The sequence below is a fragment of the Mirounga angustirostris genome, unplaced genomic scaffold, assembly GCF_029215605.1.
Source record: "Mirounga angustirostris isolate CCGP_5_RB_7025 unplaced genomic scaffold, mMirAng1.0.hap1 SCAF_2, whole genome shotgun sequence".
Classification (NCBI taxonomy): Eukaryota; Metazoa; Chordata; class Mammalia; order Carnivora; family Phocidae; genus Mirounga; species Mirounga angustirostris.
In genome coordinates this window covers 75,539,952-75,566,328 of record NW_026991710.1, presented here as the reverse complement: position 1 = coordinate 75,566,328, position 26,377 = coordinate 75,539,952, and the positions used below count along the sequence as shown (strand labels likewise).

The following is a 26,377-nucleotide window of genomic DNA, read 5'->3' as shown; positions in this document are numbered from 1 at the left end:
AGAATTTAAAAAGGCTAAATAACAAATTGTTTGCCCTTTCTGTAGTCTTTATATGAATGAGTATATTTCTGATATAAGAATTAATAATGCAATAAAGATTTAAAAAATATGTTTTATTGTATCGAACTTTTTGCTGTACCTCCTTAGGAGTAAGGCATACAGTCTTTTTTTTTTTTTTTCAAAAAATAACTTAATAATAATAATAAATTACTAATAATCAAGTCAAAATAGTCAAGAAAATATTTCTATTCACTTTGTTGTAATAGTTTCGTAGGTGAACCCTGAAATGTGTAAGAGAGAAGGAAGAGGAAAGCTAAAATACCTAGCAGGGATACAACTCCATCAAGAAACAGCCACTTCACAGAACAAATCTTTTAGGAGAACTGAATCGCTCCCAAATTTTTGTAGTGTATCAGCTTAGGTTTAAATTAATGAATTCCAGGAAAGGAAAGACTCTCAAAATCCATTAGATCAGATGCCAATCTATACTGCATAAACTATTTTGAAGAAGAGATTCTCCTTTCTTTTTCCTTTTTTTTTTCTTTTTTAAAATCATTTAGCATCTAACAAAGTTTCTATCTCATAGTAGGTATTCACTAAATGTTGATAAATTTAAAAATGAATGAATAAATGAATGAATGGCAGGACTTCACCAAACTATCTTCTAAAGATAGATACCTGAAATTTTAAGTGTAGAACTGGGATGCTTTCATAACTTCAACACTATCAAATAAACCAGATTTTAGTAATGCCATTAAGCAGTGTACTATGTGGCATAGTTTGAAAAGATTATGCTTTTTGTTGTTGTTTTTGCTAATGTTTGTATTCTTCATGCTTCAGCAATGATGCTCCTTTGATTCTTCCACAAAATTTAACATTAATGTGAAATAATTACACAAACATGATGTTGAAATATGCAACAAAACCAACTGTAGGCTATATACCAGCAGGAAGTGCAACAGAATGGCAACTTTCTGCTTGAGAGACTAGTAGTGAGCAGTTCAATTAATCACTAAACTAGGAAAAATGAACAACATCCTTTACATATATAGGCCTTTTTAATCTAAACAACTTCTCCTTAACTGCAATACTCAATTGCAGCGATTAACGTAAATTATTTAAACAAGAAGTCAGGGCACCAAAAGGTCAGGTTCAGTATTATCAGAGAATAGAGGGTGCTTATAGCATGACGCTTCTTGCATCTCTAAACAGTGCATATTGGGCGCCTAGGTGGCTCAGTCGTTAGGCGTCTGCCTTCGGCTCAGGTCATGATCCCAGGGTCCTGGGATCGAGTCCCACATCGGGCTCCCTGCTCGGTGGGAAGCCTGCTTCTCCCTCTCCCACTCCCCCTGCTTGTGTTCCTGCTCTCGCTATCTCTCTGTCAAATGAATAAATAAAATCTTTAAAAAAATAAAAAAATAAACAGTGCATATTTTTCTATCCGAATTTCTAACTTTTGTAAAACTTAAATAAAGTGCTAGGCCATCTGCTTCACGACCCTGAGGGGGGATGACAATACTTATATGGAAAGGCTGTTCTGAGCTGGATTCACTGATTGCAGGGAGAAGATAAATACCATTACCAGCTACTAACATATGATTGATTACGCTGTATGAGTTAGCACAGCCTCTCATTATTATAGCACACTTAATGCAAATGAAAAAAATATATTGTTTTCAAGTTTGTACATCAATCTGTATCATGATGCACAATGCCAACTTTGATTTATAGTACCTTTCTAAAAAACTATTGGTGCAATAGATTAAATAAATGTTTGCAACCCATTTTAAAATTAGCAACAAAATAGTAGCTATGCAAACCAAACCAGACAGATTCATGTTTTCCGTGTTCAGTCAAATGGACATTTGCACATGGGTAGATTTTTGCTGTTGTTGTTACTACTTTTAGAGTTTGTTAACTTCCTAACAAATTTGAGAAATCTATGTTTCTTCTTTTACGGAAACTAGGATAAATTTGATTCATTTATTATAAATTTGTATAAACAACTCATAAATGAAGTAAAGGTAGTGAGAGTCAAGTTTCCGAAGGCATATTTCAGAGAAAATGAGGTAACCAGGGGCACCTGGGTGGCTCAAGTCGTTAAGCGTCTGCCTTCGGCTCAGGTCATGATCCCAGGGTCCTGGGATCGAGCCCCGCATCATGGTTCCCCGCTCGGCGAGAAGCCTGCTTCTCCCTCTCCCCTCCCCCTGCTTGTGTTCCCTCTCTGGCTGTGTCTCTCTCTGTCAAATAAATAAATAAAATCTTTAAAAAAAAAAATGAGGTAACCAAATGGAATCATTTAGAAGAATGTTGGCTGCAGATATATGGATAATGATGATTTTTCTTAGGAATGAAAATACAGAAAACATGTTTGAACCTAGTCTAGATAAAACTAATAACAAATATAAACTGTGGACTGAACATCAGATTTTTCAAAGGTAGGTGGTACTGACTTGCCCCAAAGAAATGACAGCTCTGCTCAAGGACTAGTAAGAAGGGCTGCATGTAAAAAGGACACAAGGGTTTCAGGAATGGTAAAGGCAAAGTTATAGTTATAACTATTACAGTAAAAATCCAAGTGTGAAGAAGGTAAAAAAGAACTGTGGTCTTCTATACTTCTAACAGTTAGTGAGTTATTTGCTGTTTAGATCGCTTTGTTTGTGTGAATGTTTTATTTGCAAAATAGTGGCCCAAATTATTGAACATCCATTTAAAGACAACATTTTCCTTCTAATATTTTATGAAAGAAATTTAATTGTAAGCTTAAAAAGACTCTCAATGTTTATGAAATCTATACTAAAATAGAAAGTGTTATTATTATTTCCTGAATATTCGTCACTAGTGAAATACACTCTAGTCTCCTCAGACTTCCTCTGTATGATATGAAGGAGTGATTTCTCCCACAGCACAAATAGACACACAAGCAGTAGAGAGATGACCACTGATGTTCCAGAAGCTCTACCTGGGTTCACACTTTTAAGATTCAGGCATGTTGATAGAAGTTAAATTGGATATGGAAAAAAAAAGTAATCCAGGGGTCTCCTATGTAATATTATCAAAGAATAGAAGGGAATGGACATTTTTATTTAATAATTCTAAGTATTAATTCGTTTAATTAATCTATTTCTCTAAGGAGGCAATAAATCACTTTTTTCCTAGCTGGCTCTATTGATACAAGCAAGTAAAATGACTCCAGCTTGTTTTTTACCAGGAAATCTGTGTGGTCTCTTCCCCATCATAAGTTGGGTGTAAGATAAAAATGAAAAAAACTAAGAGGATTTTTTATTTCAAAGAATAGTAATCTAGAAAATAATTAACCTAAGGACAAAAATGAATGGTATAAATCATTTCCATAAGATTAAAACTGAGGCAGCAGAAATTAAAAAAAAAAATCTATAAGGAGAATTATCCAAAAAAAAGTTTAGACTGGAAAAAAAATGTTTTTAAACCCTTTATCACCACTTAATGGTTGTGTAGTATTTGGCAAACTGTCTAATTTACTTGACTCATAGATTCCATGCTGAAAAATACAAATTAAAACATCCAATTTGAAAAGTTATCCTGAAATTTACTAAGATTTCCCTTTCCCTTCTCTGTCTCCTGATGTTAGTCATTATAGATAGAAAATTGAGAGGTATTAGAAAATTAGAAGGTATCAAAACTTTATTAGAAAGCAGATCTGTATCCCTGAAACAAAAAATACATTATATGTTAATAAGAAATAATAATAATAAAAAAAGGAAAGCAGATCTCACACACATACATATTATCATCTGTGGGGATCTCAGAAAAATACGTCTTAACCTGAACGAGAAATACAGCAACAAATCATGTAGCCCTAAAGCTGGGCAGGCCCAAAACAAGCTTGCAAGATGTTTTGTGTCTTTACGCTGAACTGGAAAAAATCATCAGAGAAAGTTCAAGATGGTGGCATAGGCAAGATACAGAATCAATCTAAGTGTCCACTGATAGATAAATGGATACACACACACACACACACACACACGAATAGTATGCAGTCATAAAAAAGAATGGGATTGTGCTATTTGCAACAACATAGATGGACCTAGAGGGTATTATGCTAAGTGAAATATGTCAGACTGAGAAAGACCATATGATTTCACTCATATTTGGAATCTAAAAACAAAACAAAACAAACACCAAATGAATAAACAAACAAAGGCAGTATCAAACCTATAGAGAACAAACTGATGGTTACCAGAATGATGGGGGGTTGGGAAGATGGACAAAATGGGTGAAGGGGAGAGGAAGATGCAGATTTCTAGTTATGGAATGAATAAGTCAAGGGATTAAAAGGCACATCATAAGAAATAGAGTCAATAATATTATACTAGTGTTGTATGATGACAAAAGAGAGCTAAACTTGTGGTGAGCGTAATACTTGTTCTATATCACACACCTGAAACTAATGCAATATTGTACATCAACTAAGTTTAAATAAATAAATAAATAAATAAATAAATAAATAAATAGGTTGTATAGGAATATCCTGAATTCACCTTCACACTTGGACACACTGAATCAACAGCTGCATATGGAATAATCTCCTCTGAAAAAGTACTGGAAATCAGCTGAGCACATAAAGAGCCACATCAAGATGGGTAGGAGAGGCAGAGACATGGTTATCAAAAAGCCCACCCCCAGCATGATGACACACAGTTGAGAGGTATTTCACAAATACAGCTTCTCCCTGAGAAGCAAGGGGTGTATGCCCCACCTTTGACATCCCAAACCTTAGGACCTACAGTGGAGAGATAAGCCCTCAAAGTTTCTGGCTTTGAAAACCAATGGGGCTTACATCTAGGAGACCCAAAGAGCTGTAGGGAACTGAGGTTCCATTTTTTTTTTTAAAGATTTATTTATTTATTTGAGAGACAGAGAGAGAATGAGAGAGGGGAGGGTCAGAGGGAGAAGCAGACTCCCTGCTGAGCAGGGAGCCTGATGTGGGACTCAATCCCAGGACTCCAGGATCATGACCTGAGCCAAAGGCAGTCACTTAACCAACTGAGCCACCCAGGCGCCCCTGAGGTTCCATTTTTAAAGGGCTTACACATAGACTCATTCACCTCAGGACCCAGTGCAAAAGCAGCAGTTCGAAACCCACCCAGAGCATATATGAAAGAAATTCATTTGCTAATCTTAATGCATCTGCCAGAGGGGCAGGGACCTGTTGGCCTCTCTCTGGGGATGAAGGTGCTGGTGGGCATCATTTTTGCACTGTCACTCTACCTTGCTTGTAGGTGTGCCCCAGCCCTGCACTCTCTTGTGGTCCCGCTAAAGCCAGCAGGCATGCTGTAGCCTCACACTATCCCGTGGCCCTGTTCAAACTAGCAAACATACATAGTCCACACACAAGACACCCTTGAGCAGTTGGCTCAGGGGTCCAGGGGGCTTGCATTTCTGGGTTCCATGGGATTGAAATAATCAGAGAGACAGTTCTTGGCAGGCTACCATCCCCAGGCCATAGCACAGAAAGCAGACTGAAACATCTACATCTTCCTCGGAAGAACACCTATTTTACTTGTCCTGGAATTTCAGCCAGAGGGGCAGGCTTCAGGACTGCCACATATCCAGAGGCTACATAGGCCAGAGGTTGCCATCTTTGTGCTCTCCCTTGCCTCACTACAGCTTGCCAGTAGCTTCAAGAAAGGAGTTTATACACTTGTCTGGAACCCCAATTTTTATAAGTCAGCAAGGGAACACCTTTACATGGACTTGTCTGGAGGCCAACAGGGTTTACAATATATATTTGCATCCTTTAAAAATTGGTGCCTGAGCTTCCAATCAGCATGAAACCAGGTGTTAACTGGGATCCCTCCCTTTGGAACACTGGCAGGATTGGCACAATTTCAACAATTGGGACTGATCAAGAATAAATCACGTTTCTTAGGCAATCACAGAGGTTTCAGAGACAACCAAGAGCTAGGTCAGGGTTGAATGAAGGTTCATCTTCTACACAAAGCCACTCATTCAGGACTGGGAGAGAAAGCTGTTTTTCCCAATACATAGTAACAAACATAGTCAAGCAAAATGAAGAAACAAAGGAATATGTTCCAAACAAAAGAATACCATAAAACCTCAGGAAAAAAACCTTAATGAAACAGAGATATTTAATTTACTTGATAAAGAGTTCAAAATAATGGTCATAAAGATGCTCACCAAACTCAGAAGAAGATGAATAAAAATAGTGAGAACTTCAAAGAGAGATAGAAAATATAAGAAAATACCAACAGAAGTCATAGAGCTAAAGAATACAATAATTCAACCGAAGAATACACTAGAAAGGTTCAGCAGCAGACTAGATGAAGCAGAAGAAAGGATCAGTTATCTTGAAGACAAGGCAGTAGAACTCAACCAGTCAGAGCAGCAAAAAGAAAACAAATCAAAAACCAAAGATAGCTTAAGGAACCTATAAAACAACATCAAACAGAACAAAATTTGCATCATGGAAGTCCCAAAAGGAGAACAGAGTGAGAAAGGGACGGAAAAATGTATTTGAAGAAATAATGGCTGAAAACTTCCCTAACCTGGGGAAGGAAACAGACATCCAGGTCCAGTTAGTCCAGAGAATTCCAAATAAGAGGAACCCAAAAACAGCCACATCAAGATACCTTATAATTAAATTTCAAAACTTAAAGTTAAGAAGAGAATCGTAAAAGACAGAGAAAAAGAACTTGTGACATGTAAGGGAATGAGCAAATGAAAATGGAACTGTAACACACCAAAATCTATGGGTTGCAGCAAAAACAGAAGGAGAAATTAAGAAAACAATCCCACTCACAACTGTTTAAAAAGAATGAAATATCGAGAAACAAATTTAACCGAGGAAGTGAAAGAGTTTTATACTGCAAACTCTAAGACATGGACAACTAAATGAAAATATATTTCATGTTGATGGATTGGAAGAATTAATATTGTTAAGATGTCCATATTACCCAAGGGAATCTACAGAACCCTTGTAATCCCCATCAAAATTCCAATGGCATTTTCACATAAATGGAACAAACAATCCTAAAATTTGTATGGAAACACAAAGGATCCTGAATAGCCAAAGCAACCTTGAGAAAGAAGAACAAACCTGGAGGCATCATACTCTCTGATTTCAAACTATATTACAAAGCTGTAGTAATCAAAATAGTATGGTACTGACATAAACACAGGCACATAGATCAATGGAACACAACATATAGCCCAGAAAGAAACCCATGTATTTATGTTCAGTCAATTAATTTAGAATAAAAGAGCCAAGAATATACAATAGGAAAGGCAGTCCAGAATAGATGCTGTTGGGAAAACCGGACAGCTACACAAAAGAATGAAATTAGAATCTTAGACCATGCACAAGAATTAACTTCAAATGGATTAAAGATTTGAATGTAAGACCTGAAACCATAAAGCTCCTATAAAAAAAGAAGGTGGAAAGGTTTTAGACATAAGTCTTGGTCACAACTTTTTGGATTTGACTCCAAAAGCTAGGGCAACAAAAGCAAAAAATAAACAAGTTAGGGCTACATCAAACTAAAAACAAAACAAACAAAACTTCTGTACAGTGATAGAAACCATCAATAAAATGAAAAAGTAACCTTTTGAATAGGAGGAGGTATTTGCAAATCATATATCTGATAAGGGGTTAATATCTAAAATATGTAAAGAGGGGTGCCTGGGTGGCTCAATCAGTTAAGTTTCAGCCTCTTGCTTTCAGCTCAGGTCGTGATCTCATGGGTCATGAGATGGAGCCCTATGTCAGTCTCTGTACTCAGTGAGGAGTCTGCTTGAAGATTCTCTCCCACTGCCCCTCTCCCCACTCAGCTCCTTCTCTCTCTTTAAAGTAAATAAATGAATCTTAAAAAAAACAAAAACAAAAACAAAATATATAAAGAACTCATACATCTCAATAGCAAAAAAACAATCTAAAAATGGGCAGAGGATCTGAACAAACATTTTCCCACAGCAGACATACAGATGGCCAACAAGCACACAAAAAGATGCTCAATATCACTAATAATCAGTGAAATGCAAATCAAAATCACAATGAGAGATCACCTCACACCTGGTAGAATGGATATTACCAAAAAGATAAGAAATAATAAGTGTTGGGGAGGATGTGGAGAAAAGGGAAACTTTGTGCAGTGCTGGTAGGAATGCATATTGGTACAGCCTCTATGGAAAACCGTATGATGTCGCCTCAAAAAATTAAAAAAAAATACATATGATCCAGCAATTCCATTTTTGGGTATTTATTCAAAGAAAATAAGAACACTAATTCAAAAAGGTCTAAGAACCCCCATTTTGTTGCAGCATTATGTACAGTAGCCAAAATATAGACGCAACCTAAGTTTCCATCAGTTAATAAATGGACACACACACACACACATGCACACATACACACAGAATGGAATACTACTCAGCTTTAAAAGGGAATGAGGGCGCCTGGGTGGCTCAGTTGGTTAAGCGACTGCCTTCGGCTCAGGTCATGATCCTGGAGTCCCGGGATCGAGTCCCGCATCGGGCTCCCTGCTCGGCAGGGAGTCTGCTTCTCCCTCTGACCCTCCTCCCTCTCATGCTCTCTGTCTCTCATTCTCTCTGTCTCAAATAAATAAATAAAAAATCTTAAAAAATAAATAAATAAATAAATAAATAAATAAATAAATAAATAAATAAATAAATAAAAGGGAATGAAATCTTGCCATTCACAACAACATGAATAAACCGTAAGGGTATTACACTAAGTGAAATAAGTTGGACAGAGAAAGACAAATGCGTTACGATTTCACTTACATGTGGAATCTTAAAAACAAAAGAAATGAACAAACAAAACCAAGCAAAACTAATAGATGTAGAGAATATATTGGTGGGTGCCAGAGAGGAGGAGGATTAGGATGGGGGAAATGGGTGAAAGGGATTAAGAAATACAAACTTATAGTTATAAAATAAATCATGGGGATGTAATGTACAGCATGGTGACTGTAGTCAGTAATATCCTATTGCATATTTGAAAGCTGCTAAGAGAGTGTATCTTAAAAGTTCTCTTCACAAGAAAAAAAGACTGTAACTTTGTATGGCTACATATGGTACCTAATTGTGGTGATCACTTTTAAGTGTGTGTATATATATATATATATATATATATATATATATATATACATATAATCTTTGTGTTACACACCTAAAACTAATATGACATAATATGTTAATTATTGCTAAAAAAAAAAAAAGAATGATGCTAAAATTCTACCAATGTGTAGAAGACACAACTTGAAACTTTGAATCATTTTTATTTTTCTGTGTAAAATCATTTACCCTCTATGAACATCATTCCCTCAATGCTTCATAGAATAATGTTTACTATTCAACACATTAACATGTAAGAAACTGATCTGTGAACTTTAGTGTAATATAATCATTATTGTAGTACCATTTATTGAGTGTCATTGGTCAGCATATGTTAAGAGTATTAGGTAATATCTCACTTAATTTTTATAATGAGTTTATAAAGTAAATATTATACTTACTATACAAATGACACAGGGTGATTACATTATATATCCATAGTAACACAGCTAACAGATAAATAATACATTCTTTTTATTCCTAAGTAATAGATATGATAAGAATGCTAGGTCTTGTTGAGGACAAATTCATGTGATCTCATTATTTGTCCATGACTGATCTGCTCATTGTCCTTTCCAATTCTGACTGGCAGGTGCCAATGGAACGATCTCTCTCACAGAGTTCTCATGTTGTAATATATTTTTAATCTTATGTATTGTCTTTACAAAAAACTTTCATAAAGCATTTGACAACTTGATGGATTTTAAAATAGTTGTATTTCATCATGAAAAGAAAAAAATATCTATTCTTTTTTATTCATATTCATATGCTGAACTATTTACTCCTCATGTAAGGAGGGAGGATATAAAAGTTCTAGAAACAACATTAAAATATAAATGGAACACAAGGACTCCACTGGGAGGAATTCACTTTGCTTACAAAGAAGAACTGTACTTTGTATAAAGATGATTTCCCGAAGCAGTCAGTGTATGCCAACAGAAAAGACTAAAAGATACTCAGTGGGAAGACGGTCTCCATTTATTTTATTCATACAAAGCCATTTATAATTTTTTAAAACTCCTTATTCCATTTTTAGTTAGCATCCAGTCAGGAAGCTAAAAGTTTACTTTGTGTTCTATTTCCTCTTAGGATTCCAAGGCCATAGGAAATGCTGTGACTAACTATATGAAAACAGGACCCAGAGTTGACAATAAGGTTTAGTTGGTGTTACCTCATTTATAATGATCCAGTGACAGTCAAAAGCAACCAAATTAGTCTCCACAACCTAGAACAGAAAACAAACCAGCTATCAGTCAGCATTAATAGTGAAAACCAAACCAAACCAAACCAAATGAATATACTTGCAAATGGCAAAAAAACTTCATATCACATTAGAAAGATCTTTGTTATTAAATAAAAGATGGAAAACTGTTAGCTGAACATCATAGAAGCATTTGTGTTTGACGTGTAGATGCACTGTAGACTTGCTAATTAAGTTTGAAAATAAAATTCATCACAAGCCTAGAAAAACAGGTTTCAACTAAAAAAATAAATAATACCACATAGCAATTTAACTGGGAGTGTAGTTCAAATCACATTTCCTATTCCAAATAAACTTTGATGGCTTTCTATTATCTAAGTACATATCCCTCCATAATCTGGCTCTAACTTAGCATTCTTATCTTCTGCTATTTCTCTGTGTATATGCTTGCTATTTTCTCAGAGTAAACTGCTCAGTGTTCTGAAACGCTTTGTGCTGTGTTCTCCAAGGGGATTCGATTGTAAAATCATTTGAATGTAAAAACTAAAAGCAATAAACATTATATTAGCATTAAGTTATGGGTGAGTAACTTCAGTAGCTTTTAGCTTGCTAATTACATAAACACAAACAATTTATGCAAAAGGAAAAGCAAACAATATATAGGGGGCAATCTTGACTGACTAACTTTGAATAAATTGATTCCAAATGAACATATCCCTCTTGGGCTAAAAAAGTAAGCTGGGGCACACATACGTGTGTGTGTGGAATATGTGTGTGTGTGTGTGTAGTAAACATAGCTTCTGTATCACTTTCCATATCCAATCTTACACATATTTTAAGGTATGTTCTTATGACTCACACCATGGGGCATACAGTCATATATTAGGTGAGACTGTTTTGTAAAAGATTATTCTCATATTTTCAGCAATAATGCCCAAAGATTGGGTTTTAAGTGATGATGCTTTCTAATAACTATTAAGGAGTTGTTATAATATGGTGATTGTGTTTTGCTGGTTATTCTTCCTCCAACTGATAAATGACTGTTGAAAGATGCACTGAATCATGAGAAATACAATTGGAAATATATTTCTTGTATGATTCAGTGTTTTCTGAAAGGATATAGTTACTTTCAGAATCTTTGTTTTTTAATTTTGGTATAAATTTTGTACTATCAATAGGTATCACATCGGTCCCTATGAATTTACTGAAGTGTATAGATAACACATTATCATAGAAGTGAAGAAATGTTATTTATTTTTAAGTTATATCATTATTAGCATTTTTTGAAATAAATATATTTTCAATTTATATGTGAAACAATGTAGAAAACATGACTGGCAGTTTTCAGTTTTAGAAATCACTTTATAACATTAATGACAGCACTTATTTCTAATTTTATGATTATATTTCTTCAATTATCTTAGACAAATCATCACTAATTTATTAGCAATAAAAAGTACTGGAAAATAGGCAGGAACTCCATAAGAATTTAAAGAAATACAAACCAGAGATTCTGATATAAGGAAAGTAGTTCTCCAGATAAAATAGAGAGAAATATGTTTTTTATAAAAGCCCATGACTAAAAAAAGCACGACCAAAATACAGAAACAGCAAGAATACAAAGAGAAACGAAAGCCAAAATATAGATTGAAAGAACTACTGAAGCAATATCAGCCATAGAGTGAGGAGATGACTCCAAAATACAGAAACAGCAAGAATACAAAGAGAAACGAAAGCCAAAATATAGATTGAAAGAACTACTGAAGCAATATCAGCCATAGAGTGAGGAGATGACTCAGTTTAGCTTAAATTGTCTTCATTTTGATAATCTGTACCATTTGGACAGATTAAGCAACATTCAGGCTCTAAGAACTCTTCATTAACCCGTGGACCTTTTTAAGTGAAAAGTTTTCTTGTACAACAGCACTTATGAAAGAGGTAGAAGGTAAAGGTTACAACGGTAACTTACTAATAATTTGTCTAGACCATTAGTCTTATTTATCTTTCACACTCTGACCTGAAGTAAACTTTCAGGCAAAAGCATGAAACAGTATAGAAGTACAGTTTCAGTCTTGTGTTTCAGTAGAGGAGAAAGGCATATATCTCACCTCAGGCCATGATTCTAATAACTCTACCACCCTCCCTTGCTTAGGGTCAGCAGGGAGATTATCTTCTTCACTCCTGTCTTTAATTTCACTCATGAGTATCAACACATTTCATAGTATAAATTTGAAACAAGGAAAAAGATTATTAGCATATTACTGCAGATAAGGGAATAAATCATTTACTACAATAGCTTGAGTTCTTGGAACAGACCCTATTCCTCTCCTACTACCTGATGTGGTATTGTACTAACCCAGAAATAAACCTCTTGACACATTACATTTTGGGTCTACTTGTTAGAGTAATTTAGCCTATTGTAATCTAATGTAATGCGTTTTTATTAATCTTAGCTATGTACCTTTTTCTAACTTTAATAAATTTTAATAAACAGCTCATTAGAGTAATTTTAAATCCTGTGATTTTATAAAGGCATGGTTTCAAAACCATGCAATATTTGTTGGCCTTCTCATAAATGTTGAATATTCAGGACTTCTTTCATGAGCCCAGTATTCTTTGGGGAAAGAAGACAAATTATACCAGAAAGGTACTTAAGAAGGAAAAGGTAGATATGTCTGTCCTTTAATTACATACCAAAATATGTATACACAACTCAAATCAATGTATTAAGGCAGCACCCTGTTATAAAGAAACTTTGAAACTTTTTTATTGCTATGTTGTACACAAAATGTTAATGCTCCCATTCATCATCTGAGGAGGAATATACTTTCCTTAGGTTTATGTTAACATCTTTATCAACAATGATCTGGCATGAGTTCTCTGATTTTTTAATAATTGAATGTTACCAAAAGTAAGTGATGTGAAAAAGCCACCAGTTAAAAAGGGAACCGACAACTATAAATGGAAGGAGCATTTAGTAAGGGGCAAAAAAAGATGACAGGCAGTTCAATAGCCTAGACTTTGGAAATCTGGTAAGCTTTGAGTTCTTTCACTTAAATGACTAGAATAGGTATATTGTACAGATAAAATAAAATATACTACTATACCTATACTGGTATATAGTATGTGTGTTTGTATATATATATATATATATATATCTCCTTCAGAATAGTAAAATTACCTCAGATTAAAAAAAAAAAGATGGAAAGGAGTGATAATGTGGTTTATGCTTTCCATACATTATCACACTGAGCTAACATATAATGAACATTCTAAGGAGAGACATATTTAAATAAAAAGAAATTCGCAGCGATTTGTGTGGATAACAAAAGCCAACTAGATATTGTAAAGCCAAATCAAATCATCTGATAGTTTTTCTATTTTTTAGTAATATTAATCCCTTTTCACCTGATATACCTCAGTCTCAGTAATGCTATATCGGACTAGTGGCATTGTTAATTAGAAGGACTGAACTACTTCTGGATAAAAGATTAAGAAGTGACTATAAGATATCCTAGAATTTTTTAAACCTTTATATTTATTTCCACAGTTACATTAGAACTCAAAGAGGGAAAATGGTTTCCTTTCCCCATCTTCCTTACCTAAGTATCTCATCTCCTCCTTCAGCAGTAAACATATTTGAAGCCAATGAAAGGGATTAAGCAATTGATTTTTTTCCTTTTTTTTCACTGGGAACCTATTTTATATCTGAGCACATCATTGCTATAGTTGTGTGTTCTCATTCTGTGGATTCTTTTTATTTATTTTTTTTACTTTATTTTTTTTTTAAGATTTTTATTTATTTATTTGACAGAGAGAGAGAGCGAGAGCAGGAACACAAGCAGGGGGAATGGGAGAGGGAGAAGCAGGCTTCCCGCCGAGCAGGGAGCCCGATGCGGGGCTCGATTCCAGGACCCCGGGATCATGACCTGAGCCGAAGGCAGACGCTTAACCACTGAGCCACCCAGGCGCCCATTCTGTGGATTCTTATAAATGTCTAGCAAGTTAGTAAATACTAATTGTATATTTTAGTCCAAAATTTCAAGAAATTTTAGACTGCTATGAAATATTGAAGATCCTAAAATTAATAAAAATTTTATTACCATAACGATAAGAAACCCTCCTCAAAAGATGATATTATGCCAGAGCTATTAAGTCAGCATTATGCTTGGGCAAGTCAGCAGGAAAAAACTATCCAATGGAGACTCCTGTATGTTTGGTTATCAAAATAACAGAAAGGAAATATGGATTTTCCTTCATAATCTGCTCCTCCTCTCCTTCTTAACCCATGCTTCTCTCTTATCACTGGACATGTGTATATTAATCGTGTAAAGGAGCATGGTGCATGTTCATACAGACTTGCTTCGACACTGATACAAAGTAACATAGTTATAACAAATGAGACTACCCCGCCTCCCAAGAAGCTGAGCTTATTTTAAGGGAATTGAGCAGAAAAGGGGGAAAAAAATCAAGCCCTGTCAGGAAGACAAGCGATGAGTAAGGACAGACCATCTGTCACTGGCAGGAACTTTAGAACTTCTGAATCTTTAGAAAAGCCTGACAATTCATCACCATGTCTTCCATCATTTGTCCTCAAATCTTTAGATGTGCTAAATATAAGACAATCGGAAGCAAAGAAATTGCCAGAGCGTGTATCTCACTGGTAATAAATGTGGAACAGTTCCTACGAGCACAGAGGACAATTTAATTGACTAAACAATAACAGCAACATGCTGTTTTTCACTCAACCTTGTGGCTTAACTAAATTAAACTTGTTCCCTTTGCAGGATGTACTAAATATGACATGCTTATGCAAAGGGTTCCAGTGCTCCGTGCACCTGCAGCAGCAAGGATTTCAGGTGTTTACTTCCTACTCCTATCTATTCCAAATCACCAGGTGGAAACATGCCTGGGGAAGGACCCCAATGGTTATGCTGGAATAAGTGGCCAGAGAAATATTAAAGAGCTATTCCCCTCCTGGCTCCTATGTATACCAAGTCTATAGCTTATATCAGTATTTCTAGAACTATATTCTGTGGGACACTACTTCCACGAAAATTCATAAGCATTCTATAGCAAGTAGATTTAGAAATGCTAGGTTAACCAAATTAATAGATGTCATTACTGCATCACTCCTCAAAGCTTTGAGCAGGTTAATATCAATATTGAAATCAATTAACATAAAATTCATATTAATATGAATAATATTTGGGGACATATGACTTCAGACCTATGAGCGTGAGCTCTAAAGTAAATGAGTCAATGTCTCCGTTCTCTTACGGTGTGACTTTGAGCAAATTACCAATCCTATGAGCCTCAGTTTCCTCATTTATAACTAGGATTAACACTTGTGCCTACATAATAAAATCATTGTGAAGCTCAAATGCAACAATGACAAACTCTCAATAAACACCAACTCTTCCATTTTAATTAATATGCTTTATGGAATTCCAGGAGATATTTGGAATTGGCATATTCCAAATTGATCTGACCGTGGGGAAACCAATTTTCCCCACTATAAATCCTATGGGATTAGTACTTTTGGGGAAATGTAGTCTAGAATCAATGTCACTTTAGCCATACATTCCTAAAAGTTCTAAAGTTTTATTGAAGCACCACAAGGAATTTTCTAATTTTAAAGTCATGTTCTTAAAATAATCCTACAGAGAGATTAGGTGACTAACAGAGGACATTTTCCATAAAACAATTAGAAATACAGGAACAAAAGTTGAAATACCATATTTTATGTATAACTCAAATGCATATGTAATAGTTTTGGCCAAATAGTGATACTTGTTCTTTTCTCCTCTTAACCATTTTTTCCCCTTTCTAATTAAAAAAAAGAAACTAAACCGAAACAAACCACTATACTCTCCTCCAGTAAAGTATAAAAAGGGAATGTATTGTGTATAAAGTTTATAGCATATAGTAGCTTCTTAGGAGATCAATGGATTTACAGTCCAAACCCGACATCCAGTGTCCTGAGTATCATATATGACGAAACTGCACTACCACAAAGTTCTGCTAAAAGAAATTCAATTAAATACTCTAATGCTTCAAAACATGAAGTGAAAATACAAAACCCCAGTCTCCTTAAGGTACAGTCAACCTGGAATTCATTTCCATTGCTTCTTTTTTTTTTTTTTTTTTTTTAAGATGGGTTGTTTTTCATTTTTCTTTTCACTAGAACCGCCAAAACCACAGTACAGGGAGACACTGGAGTAGTGTGTAGATTCCATTTTTAAATCCCAAATATATCCAGCAGATGGCATCGGTAAGCCCTCGAGCTCATACTGGGCAACGGGGGTATTCTGAAATGACTGCCTTGTTTGCACTTCCCCTTGAGCTCAGCATGGGTCCTCAACTCTCTTCTGTTCTTATCCAAACAGCTACTATCTGCCATCCCACTCTGTGCCTTTTGCTTTAGAATCTCTGCTCTGATCTTCCAGCTGGAAGACCACAAATACACTTTCATCCAAATCCTCTTGCCATTACTGCCAAAGTTATTTCATAAACGGATATGCTAGAATTATTGTTACTGCTGTGCAGTTGGGTCTTCCCACACCCCTGGGAGATGGAAATATGCCACCGCTGAGATTTGGCCAAAAGTATGCTACCTGCTATGCTTCTTAATGTGGAAGGATGGGAACTAACACACACACACACACACACACACACAAGAACACACACACACAAACACACACACACTAGAGAATCTGCATTAATCGTATGACATAGACCCACCTTCCTGTGTCCTAAATTACTGACCTGAGATTGAACAACGATTAAAAGTAAATTCACAATTTCAGTACTTTGAACCGATGAGGATATAAATAAGGATTTGACAATTACTTCTAGTGCAGGGGACCACTGTATAACTGTTTTAATTCTTTCTGAATTTTTGCTTGCATTGGGCTTCGTTTAGATATTCTGCTGTGGTGATTAAAGAGTACTTATCCCAAGACAGGAGAAGTAGTGGTTGTTGAGAGACTATTAGTCCTTTGCCATGCCTCTTTCACTACATTCTAATATGTTAACGTTTGGCACAACAAGGGAATTACATTAAAACATTTTTAAAATTTTGTTTGTTTTTTAATAGCTAAATGATCCTTGACAGAGTAAATTAATTCCCAAGTACAACTGGCAAGCAAAATAAATACAAGTTCTTACTTGGATTTTGATCTCGATTTAAAATGATGATTTGGGAGCATATTGGCTCCTAATTGCTGGGATTTATGAAATAAGCCTTTCTTGTTATCTTGAAGCAAATAAAGGGGCAAAAAGCTTCTTATAGAGAAGTCTATTGATCACATCAAAATGCAACATACAGGCTTTTTACCACTGTGAACATCCATGCCTTGCTTTGTTCTTTTTTTTTTTCCTCCTTGGTTCTTTTTGATCTCCTCTCTATCTTCTTCTCTCCTTGACAAAGTGTTTCTCAAAACTCAGACTGAAATAAATATCAAATCCTTTTCCAACCCTTACCTCCCTAACCCCAGGAAGTACTGTCCCCAAGCTCGCACTCATCTAGCCCTCTGAACAAACCTGTATCCAAACTTAATTAAATCGTGTTTTGTTATGTAACTGATTGAGAGAGCTGTGTTGTGTTTCATATTCCCCTTACTCCCTCTTCTTTAGCCCGACTGGCTTTCTTGCTGGTCCTCCAGGACAGTCCTGCTTTCACCCTTGCTTTGCTTCCTGAATCGCTCTTCACCAGGGGAGAGATGCGCAAGGCCACACAGCCCTGGGCATTTCATGTGGGACTCAGCAGAAATACCCACTTCATCAGGCATGACTTCTGTAATCACCCACCCCTGCTCCCCCCATGCATTATCCTACATGAGGCAAACACACACACACACACACACACACAATTTACTGACTCTGTGCACTAAGGATATAAACTTCACAATGCTAAGAAATTCATTTTGATCACTGATCTATTCCCTTAGAAAAATCAGTGATATATAATAGGATTTCAGTAAAATTTGTTGCTAGGCACAAGGAAGATTTTCACTTAATGTTGTTTGTGGAAAAAAAGACAACTCTACAGCCCTAACTCATGTTTATGCATCTGTGGATATCCCTACCTCACCTAGGACTAAGCCATTTGATAAACTTGTATTGGTAGGAAGTCACTGGATGGGATTTAATTTAAAAAAAATAAATAAATAGCAAGAAAATGACTCAATTCACATTTTCTCGAATAAAGAGATCTTGATTATTTATGGGGTAATGAAGTATAGAATTATCAAGTTCAAAATTTCCAGTCAAAAACCTCAGAATTTGGAGGTTATGTGATATTAGAAAAAAACATAAAATTTGAATAACTGGGCTTGAGTTCAAGTGCCAGATCTTCTTACTGATATTTGGATATCTTACTTTGAGTCTTACTTTCCTGATTATAGGAATAATGCTTTTTTCACAGGTAGTGAGGCTTAATAGATGACAGTCTCTAAAGCACCTGGAACATTGTCAGTACTCAAAAATGCTAACCTCTTTCCTTTGTTAACTTGGTTTGCCTTCACTCAGGTTACTGCAGTACTTTTGAGACTACTCATAAATGACGGAGTACATTTATTCAATTCAGTAAATGTTTATTGAATGCTATTTACAGTATATCTATAATAATAAAAGCTAATATTTATTGAGTGCTTATTATGTGCCAGGCACTAAGTGCTTTTACGTATACAGTAACTTATTTAATGTTCACTATATCCTGACGACGTAAGCACCACGTTCATGTCCACTTTACATGACAAGAAACTGAAGCAACTCACCCAAATCATTAAGCTGCGTGTGGAAGCCAGAATCAATAACTAGTAAACAACTTTCTTACATAATGTTTTCATAGCCTTCTTCATCCAAGTTTCAGAAACTATTATGCTTTTTTCAGAATTAAAATAATCACAGTTAAACTGAATACTGTATAACATTGTATGATACACAGTGTTGTTTTATGTATTTAAACTCCACTGTATAACTTATTTTTATCTACTGTGCACCTTTGAAAAAGTAAAACTATAAAAAAAGTTGAGAAATGTGGGCAATTTTACCCACCATTCTACTCCATGACCTTTGCCTTGAAGTGGTATAAGAAAATTAGTTTTTCTTTTAGTGAGTCTTAATTCCCATCTTCTTTTTAGAATGTAACTTGCTATACTGATTAACTGATCAACATTATATGTATAATATATATATATAATATATATATATGCCATTATTGCTTAATCAGAGAAACAGTTATCTGTTCCTGCTCTCTCTTCATAACAGAACTTTTGATTAACCCTACAGGATGAAGGGTCAAAAGCTTCTAGAAGAGAAAATGTACAATGAATCTTATTGTGGCAATAAGGCAATAAGGCATCTAATTTCTGCAGTTAGTTAATTAGTTTACTACTCTTCTTTGTGTAATTTGGCTGTATTCTGGGTTATCAACAGCCCATCACTGATGAAGCCAATATGGATGCTGATCATTACTCATTAAAAGACATTCCTAGTTCAATATTTCTCTTATCTTTGGGCTCTTCTCGTATTTCACAGGAACTCTGCTTTCCAGAATATCAAGAGTGGTGTATAATGCTGATGATTCCAGACTCAAAAGACTTTGCAGGGGGAAAAATGTATTCAAAAGGTCTTATTAGTTTTGATACCCAAAGTACCCAAAAGAAAAATAAAGAAATGCAAAATGTGAACTTCCATGGCCACATTCCTGAACAACTTGCTTTGGTCATTCTCAGGATATTTAAACTCACTGGAGGTATGATCCTTGAACATTTTATAGAATCAAAACAAGACCATCAAGCTTTCTGGGGTTTCTAAATTTCTTTCATAGTTCCTTTCATAAAAAGTATACCTTGTGGCCTACTATAAAAAATGTTTTCAATGGTGTTGGACTTGACAGCATGGACACTTTCCAGAATTTCAAGCAATTGACTCTCCCGTCTGTGCTATCTCACTATGGTGAAATATAAACCATCTTTTTCTTACCACTGACAAATCACCTTATGGTGTTAGAACTGTGTTTAGTAACAAAATGTCAGTTGAAACTGAGGCACCAACTGTTAACTGCTCAAACAAAATGTCATTTGTAGAACAGAATTACAGAGTTCGACAAAGGAACTGATGCTATGATCACAGAATGCAAGAATATTCAAAATCATCTGACACAGTTTAGAATTTTCATTGATCTTAAAACTCTCCATACATCTTTTTAATTTTTTTAAAAATTTTTGTTTACATGGATGCTTATCTGCCTTTCAGTATTTATAATTGCACAACTTCTACAAAATTACTAGTTACTCTGAATGCCATTTACATAGTTCCACCTTTCCTAGAAATGGATCACACAAATGGGTGATTTAGCATCACTGCAAATTCATGGCTTCCAACCCCTACTGGACACTTTATTCTAACTAGCAATTGATTCTTCTACCTGTATACATAATCAGTTTTGCTCCTCCCCATTCCCCATGGCAGTGAAGAATTCAACCTTCAGTCAGCTCAACTAGCCCATTTCCCTAATAACTTCACAAGTAACTTTTCTCCTATTTAAACAAATAATGAATAAAGATCAACAGGTAGAAATGGTTTCAAGCCCTCAAGTTCCTGCCCCTCCAAAATCAGAAACAAAGCAAAAAAAAAAAAATCTGAAAAATAACAGCTAACATTTTGGGGGTGTTCTCGTATTACCTACGAGAAACAGTGGTAAACATTTTATGCCTTTCATCATTTCGGTCTTATCTCAACCCTTTGAAGGTAGTTGCTATTATTTTTACCATTTTACAAATGAATAAACACTGTCTTAACTTCACTCCTCCCCTCTTTTGACAGTAAAACAGGAAGGGTTTCCTCCAAAGGAGACTAATCATTTCAGTGGAGCTCTGGGTCCCTTTCTCTCTTTCTTCTTAGGGAATCTGCAACAACAGTTATTTACATACTCTGTGCTTTCCACATCTCTCCACTTATACCACCTATGAGACAACAGATTTCCTTCCACCTAACACATGACCTCTCAAATGACTTTTACAGACAATCTTGTCAAATATCACCTATGATTGCTTTCTCCTTTTTTACTTCTTCCATTTACATAGTGATCATTCTGGCTTCTGTCTCCAACTCCCCCACTCCTCTTTATTTGTCTGGCCTCTAGGTATCTTTTAGGCATAATTATCCTCATCCTTTCTAAGAGGTCTTCGATGATCACTACACCCCTCCTACAATAAACTTGTCTTATAGATGTGGATATGAACCACCATCACTGAACATGTTTAATTACATTTTAATTTTTTTATTTGATTGCATTCTCTACCATACTAAAAGCTTCTTGAGGTAAGGATGGTGTTTTATCTATTTTATATTCCCAACAACTAACTCTGGTCCTGACTCATAATAGACATTAAATAAGTATTGTGAACTGGACGTAAACTATTGTGTTAGAAGGTTACTTTGCCCCATAATGTAACTGTAGATGTTAGAAGGTTACTTTGCCCCATAATGTAACTGTAGATGTTAGAAGGTTACTTTGCCCCATAATGTAACTGTAGATGTTAGAAGGTTACTTTGCCCCCATCCCCCTGCCCAAGTGAAGTGAACTGCCCTGCAACTGAAGGGGAAAAGAGTTTCCAGCATATTGACTTATGCCACCTCAAGAGCTTCTATCTCTTTTCTTCTCTGCCTGAGGACATTTTTCCAGCCACACACAAAAATAACCTAGAAGTGAGGGTATGTTAGCATCTCTGGAGGTCAACTCTCAACCAACAGAGATGGGAAGAAGTGGATAAATGCTCCTGTCTCCCCACCCTCCAGTGGGGAGTGACTCTGAGGTATATTCCAAACCAAAGTTTCTCAGAAGGTTCCCCACAGGATTGAGCCCCATTTGCCCACATTTGTAACCCATTCCTGGTAACGCGTTCTTGATTGGCTTTTCTCTACTCTCTCTCTCATGTTTACCACTCCCTCGCTTGTGCATTTTGGGACCAACTCCCTAATAAATCATCCGCTCCCAAGTTCTTGTCTCAGGATCTGTACCAGTAACTCAAACTTAGCCTTCCTACATAAAACACACAATTTACTACGCATGAATGGAGAATAGTTGCTATAGTTAAATGAAGAAATTCTTGAGAAGTGGAAAAATCTAGAGAAATTAAAATTATTCACAATCTGTCCATAGGAGTTGTCTTCCTATAACAGACTGCTGAGAACTCTCATAATCCTAAAAAGCTTTGATGTCACTGTGTACAGTGTATTTGGGAATTCTCACATTCTTCACATTGATTCTCAATTTTTGGTGTGCATTAGAATCACCTGGAGGACGTCTTAAACGCATTGCTGGGCCCACTCCAATAGTTTCTGATTTAGAAGTTCTGGCATGGAGTATGAGAATTTGCATTTCTAACAAGTTCCCAATTGGTGCCTGTGCTGTAGGTTTAGTGAATCATTTTGAGATCCACTGCTTTACAAAAAAGCCCTGGTCAGGGACTGAGTGTGATGACTTTACATTAATTCTATAGCCATTCAATTTTTTTGATAAAACTATTCAAGCTTTTTGAGCACCTGAAACATACTAGACACAGCGGTAGGATGGGAGTTGCTTCACCGAGCAAGGCAGAGTTGGTCTTTGTTCTAAGTGAGCTTTCAGCCTAGCTCCAGTGGAGACTAATAGGAATCTGAAAAGTCTAACAGTGCTGCCAGTCTATAGGTGATATCCCTTCACAAACAACCAAGAACATGCACCTTTCCACAGCCGGAAAGACAAAATCCTTGTTTCAGAAAGAATACAGTCATTTTAAGCTTATTGTTTAAAAATTGCTTCTAATTTGAAGCAAACTTCTTTACATACATTAAAGTGTTGCAATCTATACCTTGATCATATCTGCGTGAATCATACACAGATTATTTCAAATCACACATATTTTCTGTTTGGAGTGATGCATTATTATTTACAAGAATTGAATTTTTGGGATTAGTAACCATAAACATTATTTTGATTTTACTACCATTTTTGTTTGTTTTTCCATCTGCAAGTGATAAAGTCAGCCTTGAATGAAGGTTACCAATTATATCCTGAAATACATCATTGAATTTGCCTGTTCATTATTTCTTATATGCCATTCCAAGTTCAACAGTAGGAATCAGTTCTGCTATGTTGTTAAATAAATTATGTGTTAAGGCTTGCTTTAACTAACTCCAGTCAGATAAAAAGAAAAGAAAAAATATATATATTCTAAAGATTACTATACGTATTTCACTCTTCGGTCAGTTTTTCTTTTGAGAGTTGAATTTGTATTAGGAATTATAAAATGGGACTAAGGTGCATTTCTGTCACTAGAGTTGAGGCCATAAATGCTGTGTGGAACATTTGTGGTTCATAATTCAAATGGTGGCCTTGGAGATATGTGTCAGACCTTTCTTGGTCCATTATAAAGAGTTACATACTGATTTCGAATCTCCCATATGTTTCACAGTTTACTGAAGTACTTAGCACTGTTTCCCAGCATATGTTCATATTTAGCATAATTTCACAGTGTACTCAGGTCAGAATATGAAAGGAAGACAGCAAAGATGGATCTATTAGAAAATAACCCCTTGGACTCCCTCAGACCCAAAGACATGCACTAACAGCTGCAATTCTGAGGGCCACCTCTTTTCCTCCCTAGAGAAATTTGAAGACAGTCATAAATCAGACTGGTTGACAAGCTTCAAAAGCCTTTCTTCCCAGATGACAGAAGTGTGAGAAGGCTTTCTTTAAGAATATTCCAGTAGTACTTACTCCTGTGAAAATTAAAGACAGAGACGCAGTTGAAATAAATTTCGTTCTCTGATCTGATCACAGTCATTGAAATGGAGTGTTTTTTCTCTGGCTGCTTTGTTTTGTTTCTTTTCTCTTGCAGATTTATTGGTATGACACAGACTTACTGGTATAACACTGTAGTAGAGCACCCCGCTACAAAGTCATTACCGTCTCATGGAGTAAGGGCATGCAGAGTGTAGTTCAGTATGCCCGCTCTTACAGACACATTTCATTTTCACTTGCGGTATGATTCACAGTGAGGTTAGCGCAGCATAGTTTTCATATCAATAGAAAATTCCTTTCTTTAGATCTACTCATCCCTTGTCTTTTAGGTACAAAACTGAGAGAATCAAAAAGACACATTGACTTGCATCTTACCTTGTATGTTCTAAACAATTTACTGGAGTGTTTATCATTCAAGTTTCTAATTTAATAATTTCAAAGATAATGTATTTATTAGAGAAGGCCATTTTCATTCCTAAAGATAAACTTTTGACCTATAATAAGATTATTTTAGTTTTTAAGTTCTTTAACTGAATTGTGAAATTATTTTCAAACGGCTCTTTTTCAGTGGTTGGTTGTCTCATTTTGTTAAAAAAAATGCTAATAAGGTTATGAATTCAACTCCTGTGTTAAGTAAATTACTCTTCCTTTCTTCCAAAATTATGGTTTTATCCATAAGATACTAGTCTCAACAAAAAGAACTGAATATTATCCCATCATCATTGAGTCTTTGTTTCTTTTTTGTTTTTTTCTTAAGTAGGCTCCATGCTGGCTTGTGGCTTGAACTCATGTGGCTTGAACTCATGACACTGAGATCAAGACCTGATTTGAGATCAAGAGTCCGATGCTTAACCCACTGAACCACCCAGGCACCCCCACCATTGAGATTTCAAATGCAGACTGTAAAGAGCAGAAATTTGATGTTACAGAGAGATATTGCAAAAGTAGGAAAAGAATACTGAATGGTCATATGGAAATGGATGGAAGACATTCTGAGTATAATGAACAATTTCTGGATGGCATTTTGCAGAACATAGTGGAGAGATAAATGTTTTTTGAAATATGATTGATAAATAAAATATACTTAAAATGAATTTTGAATAAACGGAAAGCAGAGATCGATATTTTTATGCAAATAGTTTCATATATTTTGACGCAAAGAATTGACGTACCAGAGTAGATCAGGTTTAGACAACCATTTGGGACACACAGAAGATAGCCAAATCTGGATGTGACAAAAAGAAAAATCTAAATAATGTTTTTACAGTTATTTTTAAAATAATATCTAGTGCTGAGAGACCGAAGATTTATAATAATTGCTGTGTGTAATTTATGATTTGTAAAAACATTTCTAATTCTATTTAAATACTTAAATTATTAAGTATTTAACATATATATATAACTCCTTAAACTATTCAAGTTTACAATGTAATACAAAAGATAGATGTAAATTAAAAATTACATATCATTTAAAAGTCATCACATGGGCTCAGTTATATTAGATAAATTAATGTGTCTAATTATAAAGACCATAGTAAAAGAATCTCTCTCATCATTCTAGAGTACGTATGCTGGTTCAGAGGAACAGAGCTTGCTATTGCAACTAAGATTCTGGTGCAGAGAGTGGAAAGAAGCGGATAAGCAGTATTTCTTATCAACCGATTCTTTAACAGGGTTGAATTCTCTCTAGGTCTGTTTTTGTCACAGAATAATGCCACTAAATTATTATAAAGGCTCTGTTCAGTTGAAAGATTTATTCTTTTTTTTTAAAGATTGTATTTATTTGAGAGAGAGAATGAGAGAGAGAGAGCACATGAGAGGGGGGAGGGTCAGAGGGAGAAGCAGACTCCCCGCTGAGCAGGGAGCCCGATGCGGGACTCCAGGATCATGACCTGAGCCGAAGGCAGTCGCTTAACCAACTGAGCCACCCAGTCGCCCGAAAGATTTATTCTTAAAAAAATAATAAAAAAAGTTTGACTTAAAAATAAAGTATGTACTCTTTTCTCTTTCTGATTTTCTTAAATTTTATCTAGCATATATGTATGTGTGTGTGTATATTATATATAATTAAAAACACAGTTAACTAACTTTATTTGAAATTTTTGATACTTGTAGGTATACCATATCATTCTCAGAGCTAATACAATCTCACTAAGATTAGTTTCCTGATATTCTTCAATTTATTTGCAATTTTTCCGATGTGCTTAATAAAAATCACTTAATAAAAGCCATTAATTTGCAAAAAGTTC

General features: G+C 35.4%; 1 protein-coding gene across 1 annotated transcript in view; it reads right to left on the bottom strand.

Moving 5' to 3' along the window:
• GRID2 (glutamate ionotropic receptor delta type subunit 2) overlaps window positions 1–26,377 on the bottom strand; it is a 1,408,631-nt gene that overhangs the window by 522,307 nt on the left and 859,947 nt on the right. Inside the window, exon 5 of the mRNA XM_064584815.1 lies at window positions 10,304–10,357. Coding sequence (XP_064440885.1) covers window positions 10,304–10,357 — 54 coding nt within the window. The remainder of the gene's footprint in view (window positions 1–10,303; window positions 10,358–26,377) is intronic.